The following is a 15,788-nucleotide window of genomic DNA, read 5'->3' as shown; positions in this document are numbered from 1 at the left end:
CTCTGTTCTCAGCCCAGTCCTGCCAGAATACACCTTACCATAAGAGGGGCTTGCTCCTGGATTTAGGAACAGGAAGATAAACCACTAGCTCATTAGTTTGCTTTGGTTTAAATGCAGGTGCCATTTTAAGGCATGCCCAGAAGGCACAAATCCTGCTCCCACAAGCAGAGTTGAAGTTTAAAAGGAACTTGCCTAGCAAAAGATGGCCTGGATCAGCGCATCTTCCTACAGAACCTGTGGGAGTAGGAAAAAAAGGGAATTCTAGGAAGTTCCACTTGCAGGGCTGCTCCCCGGTTATTCCATGGTGATGGGGAAGGGAAGGGACTTAGAATGCCCCGTCCCACCCCCGCTGAGTTGCATTGGAGCATCTCTATCAAGACCTTTCCCGTATCATGGCTGTCCTGGGGCCCACCTTAAAGCCTGAATTACACCCCAGAGTATATTGCCCTCTCCAGGTAATCACCACAGAGCCAGAGGCTTTGTGCCTCCACCCCTCCCCAGACACTTACTTTCCACAGAGCCCCAGCCACAGAGAACCCTCGCTTTTAGGCCAAGAGGGACAGTGCTGTGGAGCTGACTGACCTTTCAGCACAGGCAGGGCAAGATTCATTTGTGAATTGGGGCAATGAAAATTGGGTCCAAGGCGGGGGGTTCAAAATTCTCAACCCCATGCTTCTGTCTTGTGGAGTTGCCGGTGTTAGTTCAGCCTCCACTGAAGGATGCAGCATGCTGTGCCATTCCTCAGTGGTTTTGTAGTCCAGTCAGTCAGTGCTGGGCAGGGACCCCTGCCCACAGCAACAGCCCTTTTGCAGTCAAAGACACCCACTACAGACTTACTTGCAGCACCCCGAAGGCTACTTTGTTGGGCCTTCTTCACAGCAGTTTAAACTATTTTTTTGGGCCTATCACACCTGTTGAAGCTGGCCTAGGATTTGGTTTCAGGTATTACAAATCAGAGAAATGCCCCGCCTCAAATAACCTGAGAAGTTTAAAATAAAGCACCTTTTATCATTCCAGCTCATCAGATGCAATTCAACTATCCAGGGCTATAGTAACAGTTTTATTTTTCCTGCTAACATGGTTAGAGAAGCTGCATCTGATGCCTGTTTTCCCTAATACTGTAAAATTAAGTCACGGAGTATCTTTTCAGGATAAGATCTAGAGATAAAACCAACTCTACCATTGAGAAAGATCTGGTTTATTCCACTACCACCAGTGGGCTCCTTTATTGCCTGAAGGGATTCTCTTCCCCTTATAATATCCAGGGAGCACAGAGGCATGAAATTTGATTTCTTTATTCTAAAGATAGTGGAGATTATTTTAATAATTTTCTCCCACATTATTACTCTGAAAATTTCCCATTCAGTGGTTTAATATAAAATCCTTTAATATCTGCTTCAGCAATAAAAATCTCTGCTTTCTTTTCTGTAAATGTATTAATCTCAGTAAAGGATATAATTTAAACGGTGAAAGAGAATGGTACAAAAATATAGGGGCAAGTCTGTTTCCAAACAACGATGCCTCTGGATTGTTGATGGTCTGTTCATATCGCATCAGGTTGGAACATAATAGTTCTGTATGCCACGTCCATCCATCAAGGTGTACCTGTTGAGTAGGACATCCAAGAGAGAACCAGAGAAACAGACAGATGCAACAAGAGTAGCAGAAAGAGAATGTGAGAAGCATCAAATACAGACTGTAAACTTAAAGAGAAAGACCAGCGTGAACTAGAGTGAATTACTATTGGTTTAGCACCAACTGTGTGCTCATCCCCAGACAAATCAACATCAAACCCTGCCCCGCACTACTTCTCTCTAAGTGCTACCTGGGGTACTTGGGAAGAAAACAAATCCACAGAGGATTCTGTGGCTGATTTTTTATTTTTGAATTTTAAAGCCACTTCTAGATGGCCATCTGACTGGCCAAGCCTTATTGGTACATACTTTTGGATTAAATATCAGCATCAACTAAGACTCATTTTCCTTTGAGGCCATGTCCACACTATGACTGCTATAGCAACATAGCTATGGCACCACAGATATGCTGCCTGAGTCCTGTAGCGTGTACACACAGAAGGGGCACTTCCATCACTGTAGGAACTCCACCTCCCTGAGCTACAGTAGCTAGGCTGATGGAAGCATTCTTCTGTTGAATTAACTGCATCTACACTGGGGGTCAATTTGGCATACCTACAGCACTATGGATTCTTCATACTCCTGAGCACCAAGGCTATGTTGACCTAAGTGTAAACCAGGCCTTGGATTCAATATGTAGATTACATTGCAAATCTATCTTAGGGCAGGTCTCCACCAGAAACGCTGCAATGGCAATGATGTAGCTGCACCTGGTGAAGACGCTCTATGCTGACCCCCTACAGAATTACACTAGCAAAGGGATGTCACTAGTTGATTTTTCTGGAGCCAAACTCTCAAGCATGGTTTCTTTCCTAGGCTCAGAACTTTTGTTCTCTTCATGTTTTTAATATACATGTTTTGCTTGTGAAGATGCAGAATGTAAGAAGAGAGATGAAGTATCATTTTTGGGAGCAACACCCTGGCTGATGGCATGGGGCTCTCAATTAGCCCCAAATTCATGTTTTATTATAGACATGCATCTAAATACTGTCCCTGCCTAGAGTCTGGTTTCTCCATAGAGATGTCCAAGGGAAGCTGTAGCATGTCAGACATGATACACCCATAGTACTAGAAGCAAAGACACTCCACCATTAAGGAGCTATACATGGTTATAAAGTAGAATCAGTTGAATGTTTGTACACTGGTTAAAGAGGGAGTTAGTGTCTACGATATAACTAGAGTAAGAAATTAATAACAACCTGCAACATTCTCATGGTGGTGAAAGAGAAAAGCTGCACAACCAGGACCCAAGTGGAGAGGAGAAATCCCAAAGGAATTTAATACAAATACGTGTTAAAAAAAAAAAATCACATGCACATCACGTGCTATATAAGCATTCTATTTTCAGCTGATTTGTGCACCAGTACTGTAAGCAAGTTATTAAAACCTGCTCCATCTTCATAGTTAAAAACAAGTCTACATTTTGAGATTCCAACAATAAAATTAAGTTTATTATTATGTTTTGATGTCCAGTTACACAGATACGGAAAAGAATAACAATGGTCTTACATTTGTAATTAACAGAGAAGAGAAAGCAGGCCTGAGCCTCCTACTAGTAAAACCAGCTTTTTCAACTTATAATACAATTTGCCTATACAAGAGATTTTACCTTTTAGACCCATTTCTACTGGAGGATCTTTGTTATTTCAAAGACTTACTTATCTAACAGAATAAAAACACTTTGATCAATGGCATTTGTTTTCTCTGATGCAAATTTTTCTTATTGCTCTGCATGCCTATGCTAAGAAATTAACGAAATATTGTTTTTCTTGTGAAATAGTTAACATAATGGTATTTTCTAAGGAAAGCACTTTTATTCTTTCAGAGCTCTTACTTTAGTATAAAGAGCTTTGGTTTCCCCCAACCCTTTAGAGAATACATTAAGATATAAAAAGAACGTACAATATGTACTACGATAGCGTTATGATTTCCATACATGGGTAGAGTTGTCTTTTCTTCATTATACTTTTTTATGCTTTGCTTCTGATTTCTCATCTATTAGGTCTTTGAATCCCAATTTTTCCAATGGTTCCTTAGCCATAAGTTGCCTAAATAAAAAAAAAAAGCATAAGGTACAAAATGAGCTTCATTCCCAACTCAGCAATATGAATATCTAATTCAGTAGCAATAATGTCACTTAAAACAATATTTACTTTTAAAGGGTCCAACAGTGCTGCTGAGAGCGCGTTAACCACATACCCCTATTCATCTCCCTCAAACTCCCAAAACCTCACACAATATCAATTCAGGAAAAGCAATGTCCAGTAAATGCTCTGGTGTTTGGCCAGAGCTTTTCTAGTTAAATGTATTAAATATCCCACACTGCAAGACAATAGGCTATTTGGGAATTGAGCTGTCTTGGATATGCACAATAAAAGTAAGAGCTGATTTTCCAAGATAGCTGTAGAAACTGCTAAGTGTGAAATGCTGCATGTCTGTGAAAAGTAGTGCCATTTTACTATAATGGAAGTGTGAAAACCACCGTATGTCCCTTCAAAAAAAATTTCTATACTTCCCCTCCCCAGTTGAATAACTCAGGAACAGGTTAACTTCTTAACTTTAAGCATGCTACGGATGTGGTCCACACTGAGGACAAATGCCACTGAGATGTCAGAGGAAATTGGTTCACAAGAAGAAAGAGCTGTGTGCATCTGAACTGGCTATATACTGCAGTGACACCGGCCCCCGGAAAGGTCTGAGTCCATGACGACTAAAATTTGAGCGAATGCTGTTAGAGTTCTCCAGTTGGAAAAGGGTGTCTGTTTTTAAAGAGGATACGTGCTCTCTTCATACTTCCATAACTCAAGAAAGGCACTACGTGAATGCCTACATGAATTCGCGTCTGATGCTTACTGATAGCCCAAGTGGGTGTGGTCACTGAAGCTAGCTTTAAAAGGTCACCTTTGTTTCAAGTGGAACTAGCAACAAGAAAAAAAAGAAAATCAGTCATCTGCAATATCGCAGGCAAATACAGTCACGCACTCAAAGAATGACACTCTGGCAATGATGCACACATGTGCCAACCTCACACCAGTGAGCCTGAAGTGAAAACTCATCTGCTTATGTGCTTGTAAGAGATTTACTTGCCTCTCCATTCTGCATTCTAAATATTCCTTTGATTCCTGTCTGCACAAAGCATTCTCAAAGCTATTCTCTCTCAGACACTTCATGAATTTCTCTTTAAATCCTTTACATTCACCTAGGACAGAAAATAAATTTAAAAACAATAATAAATAAAAAGAAGCTGGAGTGATGTTCTAGCACTGATACAAACTGTAAGGGAGACAGGGGCAGTTCTGTGTATGGTTGGACCCTCCCCCCCTCAAGATGTTTGTGAGTTCACAGACCAACCTATATGAAAGTCTGAACCTGATCCTGCAAAGTATTACGAGTGAGCAGTTATTAACTCTATGCAGTCAAGAACCATGAATCAGCACCCAAAACACGATTTATAACAAACTTGTGATTTTTAAGGAAAACAAATTTGGGGTCTTATTTGCCTTTGGGTGTTTGAGTGTTTCGGGGGTCCCGTTTTCAAGCTTTACTCTGCAACCAGGAAGGTTTTTCAGTGAAAGCTGAGATTCTCATGTGAAACCCTAACTCCAGGGGCTGGGGCTGTAAGATGAATGGCCAGTATCACAAGATGTGCAATGTCAGGAGTACTGCGCTCGCGGTCAGAGGGGATCAGCAGTACAGGCCCATGGATGGTGAGTTTGTCCCACATAGGTAGGGCCCTACTGAATTCATGGCCCATTTTGGTCAATTTCACGGTCACAGGATTTTAAAAATCACAAGTTTCTTGATTTCAGCTATTTAAATCCGAAATGTCACAGTGTTGTAATTGTAGGGGTCCTGACCCAAAAAGGAGATGTGGGAGGGAGGGGGTCACAAGGCTATCGTAGGTGGGTGTGTGTGGGGGGGTGGATTGCGGTACTGCTACCCTTACTTCTGCACTGAAGGCAGGGCTGGCACCAGGAGCATGCAGAAGTAAGGATGGCAGGCGCGGCGTTGCCACCCTCACTCCTGCGCTGCTGCTGGCGGGGCGCTGCCTTCAGAGCCGGGTGCCCGGCCAACATCCACCACTCTCCGGCCACTGAGCTCTGAAGTCAGCGCAGAAGTACTGGTGGCAATACGAAGACCCCCCTAAAACAAACCTTGTGAACCCCCCCCCCGCCGCAACTCCCTTTTGGGTCAGGACCCCCAATTTGAGAAACGCTGGTCTCCCCTGTGAAATCTGTACAGTACAGGGTAAAAGCCCACAAACGATCAGATTTCATGGGAAGAGACCAGATTTGATGGTCTTGGGCGCGTTTTTCGGGACAGCGAATTTGGTAGGGCCCGACGCATAGGGCGGGGGCTACGAGGGCGGGTCACCCGGGGAGGGGACCAGGGCCTGAGGGGGCTGCGCTGGACGGGGCGGGGCGGGCAGGCTGAGCTGGGGGAGCACTAGGAGGGCGGACCCCAAAGGGCTGCGATGGGGGGGGCACTCGGGGGTCACGTTGAGGTAGGTTGCTCTGGGGGAGTCGTCCGGCGGAGGGGGCGGGGCGGGCTGCGCGGGAAGGGGGGAGGGTCAGCCGGCGGAGGGGGCGGGGCGGGCTGCGCGGGAAGGGGGGAGGGTCAGCCGGCGGAGGGGGGGGGAGGCTGTGTGGGGAGGGGGCACTCGAGGGGGGGGTTGCCTGGCGGTGGGTGGGGCTCAGAATAGCACCAGGCCGGAGCACCGGCGGCGGCTCGCTCCGTCCCCAGGGGGCGGGAAGGGCCCGATCCCGCTGCGCACCGAAGTGATCCAGGGGGAAGGCGCCCTTGTCCGGCGGCCGCGGCGTGAAGCTCTTGCTCCCGAAGTTCATGGCCGTGGACATGGCGCTGGGGTCTCTACCGGGATCGGCCGCGGGCCCAGGAGGAGGAGCAGCCCTACTAGCCGAGCGCCGAATCAGGCCGGAGCCAGCGAGTACCGAACAAATCGAGCGGGAGCCCGCCTGGCCATCCGTTCTCCCAGGCTCCTGGCCCCGCCCCCGCAGGGCCCCGCTCCTACCCCCAGCCAAGTGAGCCGGGTTGCATCGCTATGGCAACAACATCAACCCATCCCATCATTGCTAGCTTACATTGTCGCCAAGGCAATGGCCTTGCCATGGAAACACCACTGTGCAATGACGTCATCTGACAGTGACTTCAGCACTGGCTGCACCAAGATTGACATCACTGCAGTGCCAGCCCCTGCGTTGCCATGGCACCGCCGTGTCTTGTGTCACCATGGAAACACCATCCTTCCACCTTCATGTCATGGATGGTCACTGAAGTTTGTTGGCTGAGTGGAGCCGCCTCCTGGGACCGTGGGCACGACGCCCCTGGGACCGGTGTGAATGCAAACGCACACGCCTGGTCCCTTTCGGCACTTCCCCATGAGCGCTCACCGCCCACCGGGCACAGCCAGGGCCTCCCCTATTACCAGCAGGAGAGTGAGTTTGTGTGTGTGGTTTTTGGAAAGGGGGGGGGTGAGAAAACCTGGATTTGTGCTGGAAATGGCCCACCTTGGTTATCATACACATTGTAAAGAGAGTGGTCACTTTGGATGGGCTATTACCAGCAGGAGAGTGAGTTTGGGGGGGGGGGCGGAGGGTGAGAAAACCTGGATTTGTGCTGGAAATGGCCCAACTTGATTATCATACACATTGTAAGGAGAGTGATCACTTTAGATAAGCGATTACCAGCAGGAGAGTGGGGTGGGAGGAGGTATTGTTTCATGGGCCCTGTGTATATAATGTCTTCTGCAGTTTCCACAGTATGCATCTGATGAAGTGAGCTGTAGCTCATGAAAGCTTATGCTCAAATAAATTGGTTAGTCTCTAAGGTGCCACAAGTACTCCTTTTCTTATTGTCCTTTAAGTGTTTCTTGTTTGGGCACCTAATTTGCACATTCGTTTCTCAAGAAGCTGACCAAATGCTCTACTAAGGCTACTTAGAAATCAAGCCAGTACACAGCCAATATTCATAACTTCGAATAGAAAAATGATACATGCATACAAATAGGATTAATAGATTCAGTTGGTCATAACCTTTACAGAGATATGTTACATGGCATATGTCACATATACATTCATAAACATATCTCCATAAAGCCTTAAGAGGAGCACTGTCACAGTGGTGTTCTGTCCCAACTAGTGGCCCCGAGACCACTGAGAGAGAGATTAATGGGTCTACTCTAAAGCCTTACCTAAGGGCCATATGGCTTTTAGCTCATGCACTAAGCTCCAGAGGTGCCAGATTCGATCCCGCCTGCCGACGACCAGGGTCTGTAAGTGTTACACAGGGACTTCCCAGCACAAAATTCAACTTCAGAAATGAAATGATGTAGCGAAGGATGGACAAGCTGTAAACTATGCTGTGTAGCCTGATTAGGTGATAACAGCACAGGTGATTAGAGATGGGGCAAAATTATGTAGTTCATAACTGGACAGCCTTTTTTCAAAGTTCAGGACTGCTTGGATCTTAAGTTTTGAATTGAGCCCATATCTGCAGAACATGAATAAAGTCAAATAAATTCACCAGCAGCAACTACTGGGAATGGCAGCCATGCTGCGTATTGTATGAACATACTCAGCTCTTATTCTAAAACAAGACTGAGAAATGGTGTTGATTTAACTCAGATTTGGTTAAAGCAGGTTTTTCATCTGTTGACTTTCTTTTAATTAAATGAGTGAGATAAATAGAAAGCATCAGGGTGAAGAAAAACAGTTGCAATTGTTAAGAGAAACTATTACAGAAATATTACCTGCAGCACCATTTAAAGTGCTTTTTCTTTATGCTTTGATTGCTTTCCTATTACCTTTTTTGAAACTGTAAATGGAAAATTACACAAAGTTGTATTACATAAGCAACTGTTTTACACAGCTTGAAATATGAGATTTTATTTATTATTATGTTTCCAGGCCTATGAACAATAGATGTTTTCAATATAAAGTAAATAGCGCTTTTCCACTTGACTTCATTATAACACTTAGCAATAAAAGGGAGATGTTTCTCACTCATAAATATATGCACCATGATGCCTCCTGGGCCTCAGAGGAATAAACACACGACAAAAAGCTTTGCTTTTTTTTAACAATTTTAATTGACGTATCAAAGTATCTGATTTTACCAAACTGCCTGAATTATGTTCCATAGCTCCAGGCTTAATGGGCTGGGCTAGTGCCTCCCTGCAGTCCTCATAGTGAAAGTGGAGAAAAAAAATCAAAGGGAAAAATCTCAGTGGGGATCCCATTGTGAAATTATTTCCTGATCAACAGGGTTGTCCCCATATAGGGGACAATCTGTCTCTGTCTTTTGGTTGCATCTGAAAAGTTTTGTTTCCCTGCTACATAATTCACCATCTAACTTGGGGCAGTTAGTCTTTTTAATGACCCAAACTTGAACTTGGTTCTAGAGGAGGTTGTTGGTTTATGTTTGTTTAATTTATTTATTGCAGGTATTAACTTGATCTTCTAGAGTTTCCAGTAAAGGTACCAATTGTGTTAGAATTTAATACATGCATATAAGCAGTTTAGTGGTTCATTTTTCCCAAGGGTATAAAATGAAGCCAAAATTAGATAATCAGTGTGAAAAAAGGGAGTGCCAACCCAAGAGCAGATCAAGATAACTAGTTCCTTCAATACTTTCTTCTCAGTAAAAATAATGATGCAAAGTAACAAGACAATATTGAATTAAATGCTTTTCACACATTATCTCTTTCAAGAAATACGATACGTGAGATTCCCTGAGCTAAGAAGATCTAAAATAGCTGTGCTATAAGAAGATGCCAATTGAACATTAGGGTCAAGATTTTTGAAAGCAACTAGTGTTTTGGGTGTCTCCAGTTTGGGGTTCTCAGTTCAAAGCACCTTATGTGGAGAGGTACTCAACATTTTCTGAAAAGCGGGCCCCTTTCTGATGCCTCAAGTTGGCCACTCCAAAACTGAGGGTCTCCAAACACTAGTTACTTTAGAAAATCTGGACCTTCACCTTTCAATTTACATTACTTTGAAGATGTAAAAGATCTCCCATTGCTTGAATTAGTGTTGTTCTTTAGATTATACAATCCGCAATAATACTGAAAAATTGTTGATTTTTTTTGACAAAAAGAGTGCTCAGTAAACTTTTTGCTGGTAATTTGTGTTTATTTGATGGTTGTACAGACATCGATTTAGGAGATTGTCACATTTTGGGGTTCAGCCCAGACCCATGAGAGGTTGTCACCACCTGCCCTGTTGCCTTGGGTGTCTTAAACGCTCTGCTATTGTGGCTCACAACCAGGACACCAATAGCCAGCAGACAAGCATGCAGTTCCCTGAATATGTGTGCACGCGCTGCCCAGGTTCAGCTCTCTCTGACCCAAGCAGTCTGCCTACAACACAACAGCCCCACCCTGCTCTCCACCAGCTTTGGTTGCTATTTGTAAGGTGACCCCAACGCACCCCCAGCCCCAAATTTTCCCCAAACCATCTGCCCTCAAGTGTTCAGCCCTCTTCTGGAACACTCAGAGAAGTAATAAGGTTTGTTGCTCCTTTGAAGAGACCTGTCATAAATATAAAGGGAAGGGTAAACCCCTTTGAAATCCCTCCTGGCCAGGGGAAAGCTCCTCTCACCTGTAAAGGGTTAAGAAGCTAAAGGTAACCTCGCTGGCACCTGACCAAAATGACCAATGAGGAGACAAGATACTTTCAAAAGCTGGGAGGAGGGAGAGAAACAAAGGGTCTGTGTGTCTGTCTATAGTCTGTCTTTGTCGGGGATAGACCAGGAATGGAGTCTTAGAACTTTTAGTAAGTAATCTAGCTAGGTATGTGTTAGATTATGATTTCTTTAAATGGCTGAGAAAAGAATTGTGCTGAATAGAATAACTATTTCTGTCTGTGTATCTTTTTTGTAACTTAAGGTTTTGCCTAGAGGGGTTCTCTATGTTTTTGAATCTAATTACCCTGTAAGATATCTACCATCCTGATTTTACAGGGGGGATTTCTTTATTTCTATTTACTTCTATTTTTATTAAAAGTCTTCTTGTAAGAAAACTGAATGCTTTTTCATTGTTCTCAGATCCAAGGGTTTGGGTCTGTGGTCACCTATGCAAATTGGTGAGGCTTTTTATCCAACATTTCCCAGGAAAGGGGGGGTGCAAGTGTTGGGAGGATTGTTCATTGTTCTTAAGATCCAAGGGTCTGGGTCTGTAGTCACCTAGGCAAATTGGTGAGGCTTTTTACCAAACCTTGTCCAGGAAGTGGGGTGCAAGGTTTTGGGAAGTATTTTGGGGGGAAGGACGCATCCCATCTGCCCTCAAGTGTTCAGCCCTCTCCTGGAACACTCAGAGAAGTAATAAGGTTTGTTGCTCCTTTGAAGAGACCAATATACAGTTTATTACTTTAGCTGGAGTTAACAATTCCTTCAATTCAAACAAAGCACTTGTTTTATTTTTAATCTAAACCAACCAAGTTTATTAACAAAAAGAGAGAGGTTTTAAGTGAGTTCAAGTACAAGGGAGAAATACAAGTAGGTTACAAGCAAATAAAAGTAAAATATACTTTCCAGTGGCTAAAACTTTACAATCTTCAGCCTTGGTTCAAGGTAGATTTCTTACCGATCTTTTTCTTCCAAGCCATGGCTGACTTTCTCTCAGTCAAGACCTTCCACAGAAGTACAAGGTGCTGGTTTCCCTTGTCTTCCTAGGTGAATGATCTTTGCCTAAGCAGGTTTCTCATCTATATTCAGTTCCCTAGACTTCAACCTCTTGGTTGAAGGACCCATCTTTCTCAGCTTGCAAGAACTCTGGCCCCTTGTGTCTGTCCAGTGATGGAGACCAAGATAGAATAATAGAATCATAGACTTTAAGGTCAGAAGGGACCATTATGATCGTCTAGTCTGACCTCCTGCACAACGCAGGCCACAGAATCTCACTCACTCAACTTCTGTAACAAACCCCTGACCTATGTCTGAGATACTGAAGTCCTCAAATCGTGGTTTAAAGATTTCAAGGTGCAGAGAATCCTCCAGCAAGTGACCCATGCTCCCAGGGCCTCTGTCAATCTGCCCTGGAGGAAAATTCCTTCCTGACCCCAAATATGGCAATCAGCTAAACCCTGAGCATGTGGGCAAGACTCACCAGCCAGACACCCAGGAAAGAATTCTCTGAAGTAACTCAGATTCCACCCTATCTAGTGTCCCATCACAGGCCATTGGGCATATTTACCTCTAATAGTCAAAGATCAATTAATTGCCAAAATTAGGCTATCCCATCATACCATCCCCTCCATAAACTTAACAAGCTTAGTCTTGAAGCCAGATGTGTCTTTTGCCTCCACTGCTCCCCTTGGAAGGCTATTCCAGAACTTCATTCCTCTGATGGCTGCTTCTTTCTCATTATATCTTCCAAAACTCACTGTGACCAAAGCTGTTCTTTGCTTCCTGTGGACTTCCCATCCCCCTGCTGATTTATATGTAAATGGGGCTTCAATTGTTTTTTGGTCACATCTTGTTTAAATTTATGGGTTACCTTCCTTTTTGTCTGGGAGAAAACCCATTTCTCCCTGTGTTTTGTCACAGACTTTAAAGTATAATATCATTAAGTATCCATAATTCCTCATATAGCATTAAAACATACATTTCACAATTATCTTCATCACCAGTGTGTAAGTAGTTTTCATAAAGGACCTTACTTGATAACACAGTAATATTTCTTACAATTAGTAGATTCAATTGCTTATCATCTGAGGTTCAGACCCCCGCAAGAGGCTATCTCCCCTACTCACTAGGGTTGATGGATTTGTTTACCTTTTATGTAAATGTGCCTTCATTGTGTCTGCCTGACGACCAGGCTGGTCGGACAATCAAATACACTTTCCTTTATCTAAGGCAGGCTGTGCTTATGCATTGCTTGCCAAACAAATTTTAGGAACATAATTCTAGCACATATTCATAACTCGTTGTACACAGCCCATACATACATCACACAAGAATATTCAAGATCAGTGAGTTATTAGTTTTCCAATGATATCTTATATGATACCTTTTAGATACAGATTATGATGACAAGAGTGTGTGAAGTACAGTATATGAGGCCTGACAAGAGTTGCTGACATAGAGTAGTGAACGGCCAATGGGCCGCTGTGTCACAGAAAGTATACATGTTTCAGCCAGTTAGAGTTAGCTATGGTACCCTTTTATAGCTACCAAGCACATGTACAATATAGAACCCAAATCCTGAACTGAAATCCATTAGCTTGGATGCCAGTGAGATCTTGCACTGATCCCAGGACTGTAACTAGCACATCCCATTGCAGGGACATAGCCTTAGAACATGGAGATTCAAAATACCAGGTACTTAATCTGATAATATTTTGTAGGTCTGATCAAGAAGTCCTTGCTTGGGCAAAACTCCTAAAGACCTTAGGGCTTTATCCTGGAATAGTTGCAGGAAATGTGTGCTTGCAATCAAATGAACAAGAACAAACATATCAGACATGAATTTGATACTAATGTTCATTCTTTATGGAAAGAAGAAGCTAAGAACAAAAGCCATGGCAAGCGGTTCCAGATTGTCAGCGTTCCCTAATGCTGATCTGGAGAACACCCCTAAGAGAAAGAGCAATCCATGGCCATTCAATCCTAGGCCTTGCAGCTAGTCCAGGGTTCTCAGTGGGGCTTTCTGATATGTATTATTATCTTATTTAACATTTGTCTTGTGTTAGAGCCTACAAGCCAACCAGGTCAGGGCCCTATCATGATAGGCACTGTACAAACTTTGCGAGAATGCTTGATCATTCTCTCTCAAGATTCAGCCAAAGCAGCACCAGGGATTGAAAGAGAAAGAAAGAAAGAAAGAAAAGAAAGAATGTGCGGAAAGTTGCCCAAAGTCACACACAGTGAGTTAATTTGCAGAGCCAGGAAGAGAGGTTTTGGCCCTGAGCCCCCAGCTCTAACCACTAAAGAATGCCCCCTCCTTCCCTGCATGGACTCATACATAGGGACATTTTTTGGAGTCAGCTGAACCAAAGTCTTAGCTGCATTTAAGATACAAGTTATATCCCTGTCTCTGCCTCCATTATCAACTGGGGGTGACCAGGAAGAAACTGCTGAATCCAAATGCAAGTAACCCAACTCTGTAAAGAAATATCTGACTACATGGATCTTTGTCTGTTAGAATGTGGCCTGAGACCACCAGCTCATTTCACATAGATTGTAAATGAATCTCGGATGACTGTTATTTTGGGTTACTACCATCCTGGTACAATTCTGAGCTGCTACCATTTAAATAGGCAACCTGCAGATGAAAGATCCCATATCCCATGATCTTTGAACTCTCCAGTCACCCCAGAGTCTACAAAAATGTGAAGAAAAACTCTTCATAATTCGACCTCCTCAAAAATCGGTTCCCAACTCTGAACAATCAAAAGAAAAATGTCTTATCTCCTTGGCAAAAATTAAGGTCTCACAAGTTGCACCTCTGTCATCAGTAACAATGGTTTATACTACAAACAGAAACTATAATGGGCATCCCCATCAGTTCTGAAATCACAGAATCTCCTGTTTGTTTTGTGGTTATGAGAGACTGAATGAAGAGCAAGACTGATGGTTCTGAAAGCAGCAGAGCTCCTGTGGGAGATTTGTTGTGAAGGGGGTGCTAGCAAGCACATGATTGTTACAAACCCAGGATCTGTATGCATCCAGCTTTGTTTCCAGATGGAGCCTAGTGCAGGAGACAACTTACCAATCCCATTTGCTTTTCCAGTTATCAGAGCCATCACACACAATATATCATGACTCCCAATGTCAGATGCACAGAACATGGAAATGCAGCTAGTGTTCTTTGAAAATTCACATTAAGGTAATTATTTTCAAACATACTTTGAAGACTTTCTTTTCTAAGCAGACTGATTTGACAGTGAAATGACATGACTTACTTGTGCCACAAAGTATGTGTCAGATACGTAGGATATTAGTCCCTTATGCTTTTAAGAAATAAACACAGGGGCACAGAAGCTGAGGGAGACACAGGTGGGATCTCATATACTCTGCCAATATACCATTACAGGAAATGGAAAGAGGCCAAAGTTTGAGAGCTCCTTCCCCCTCTCCCGAATCAGCATTTGTCAAGGTGAAAGGAATCCATAACAGCAAAGAACATTGTGCTTTTTATCACACCAAAGTCTTTTTAAAATGTTAACATTTAATAGGCTGTTCCCACGCTTTATATATATTTAGATAACAATGCATGGGCTGGTAGGCATCACTACAGGTTGTAATTCAGCTGAAAAGTCTTGTGATACATATGAGCTCCTTGAGGTTCACTCTCCTGGTTTATTACATTATCAGGACTCAGAGATTGAATTACAGCCTTATAATAGCTCTCTCCCTCTGCATTATCCTACTATTATTGTAGTTGTTATTACCCTATCTCCGACTAGAGGATTATATGTCCTTCTCAGGGCAAGCACACAGAAATTAGGTAAGTGTGGATGTTTAATCTATTGGCCCAATTTCTACAACAAATGCATGAATTATTTCCCTGAGCTGCAGATAAAATGGCATGTGTCCACACAGTAAAATTTGGTCCCTGTGGGTTGACGCTCCCTTCAGCTTGTGATGGTGGAGGGGAAAAGAAGCTTAGCAGAGTGAGGAGCAATGTGTTCGGATTCCCTCTGAGACCTTTCCACTCAGCTTATCCAGAACACCTTATCCAGTTCTGGAAGAACACTTCATCCAGCTCCCCAGGGGTCCAAAAAACTCAGTTCGACTCCAACTCCTCACTCAGGTTACTCTATTAGGCAGCTCTCCGCCCATGCTGGCCAGGCCCAGACACAGGGGGTTTAGGTACGGGGTGATACCACAATTCCAATTCATGTCACATGCTACACAGTTTATATTCATCTTTTCTACTACTAACATCTATACTTCTTGCATTTAAGGACCAATTACTTTGCAGATTGTGTAAGGCAAGTTGATCAGTTCAGGGTGTGACAGTCTACTTTGTTTACTATAAACATATCCACAATATTTAGTTTATTAAGCTTCTGCCTCCCTTATTTACCATGAACATATTCCCAAATGTTAGTTTTTCAGCAATCTTTTGTTTGGGCTTGCTCAGCAGCTACTTGTTCAGGCTTGTCTTAATTTGGGCTTGCTCATGTCAGCTAAGTT

General features: G+C 43.4%; 1 protein-coding gene across 1 annotated transcript; it reads right to left on the bottom strand.

Moving 5' to 3' along the window:
• Positions 1-3,063: 3,063 nt before the first annotated feature.
• On the bottom strand, positions 3,064-6,609 carry COX19 (cytochrome c oxidase assembly factor COX19). The gene is made up of 3 exons (XM_073362061.1): positions 6,409-6,609; positions 4,722-4,833; positions 3,064-3,682 (listed from the first exon to the last, which is right to left on the bottom strand). The coding sequence occupies exons 1-3, from the start codon at positions 6,488-6,490 to the stop codon at positions 3,595-3,597; spliced, it is 282 nt and encodes a 93-aa protein (XP_073218162.1). The 5' UTR covers positions 6,491-6,609; the 3' UTR covers positions 3,064-3,594.
• Between the last annotated feature and the right edge of the window lie 9,179 nt (positions 6,610-15,788).

Source organism: Lepidochelys kempii, chromosome 10 (genome assembly GCF_965140265.1).
Source record: "Lepidochelys kempii isolate rLepKem1 chromosome 10, rLepKem1.hap2, whole genome shotgun sequence".
Taxonomy (NCBI): Eukaryota; Metazoa; Chordata; order Testudines; family Cheloniidae; genus Lepidochelys; species Lepidochelys kempii.
Note: the sequence above shows the minus strand (reverse complement) of the source record. Positions and strands in the feature narration are given on the sequence as shown.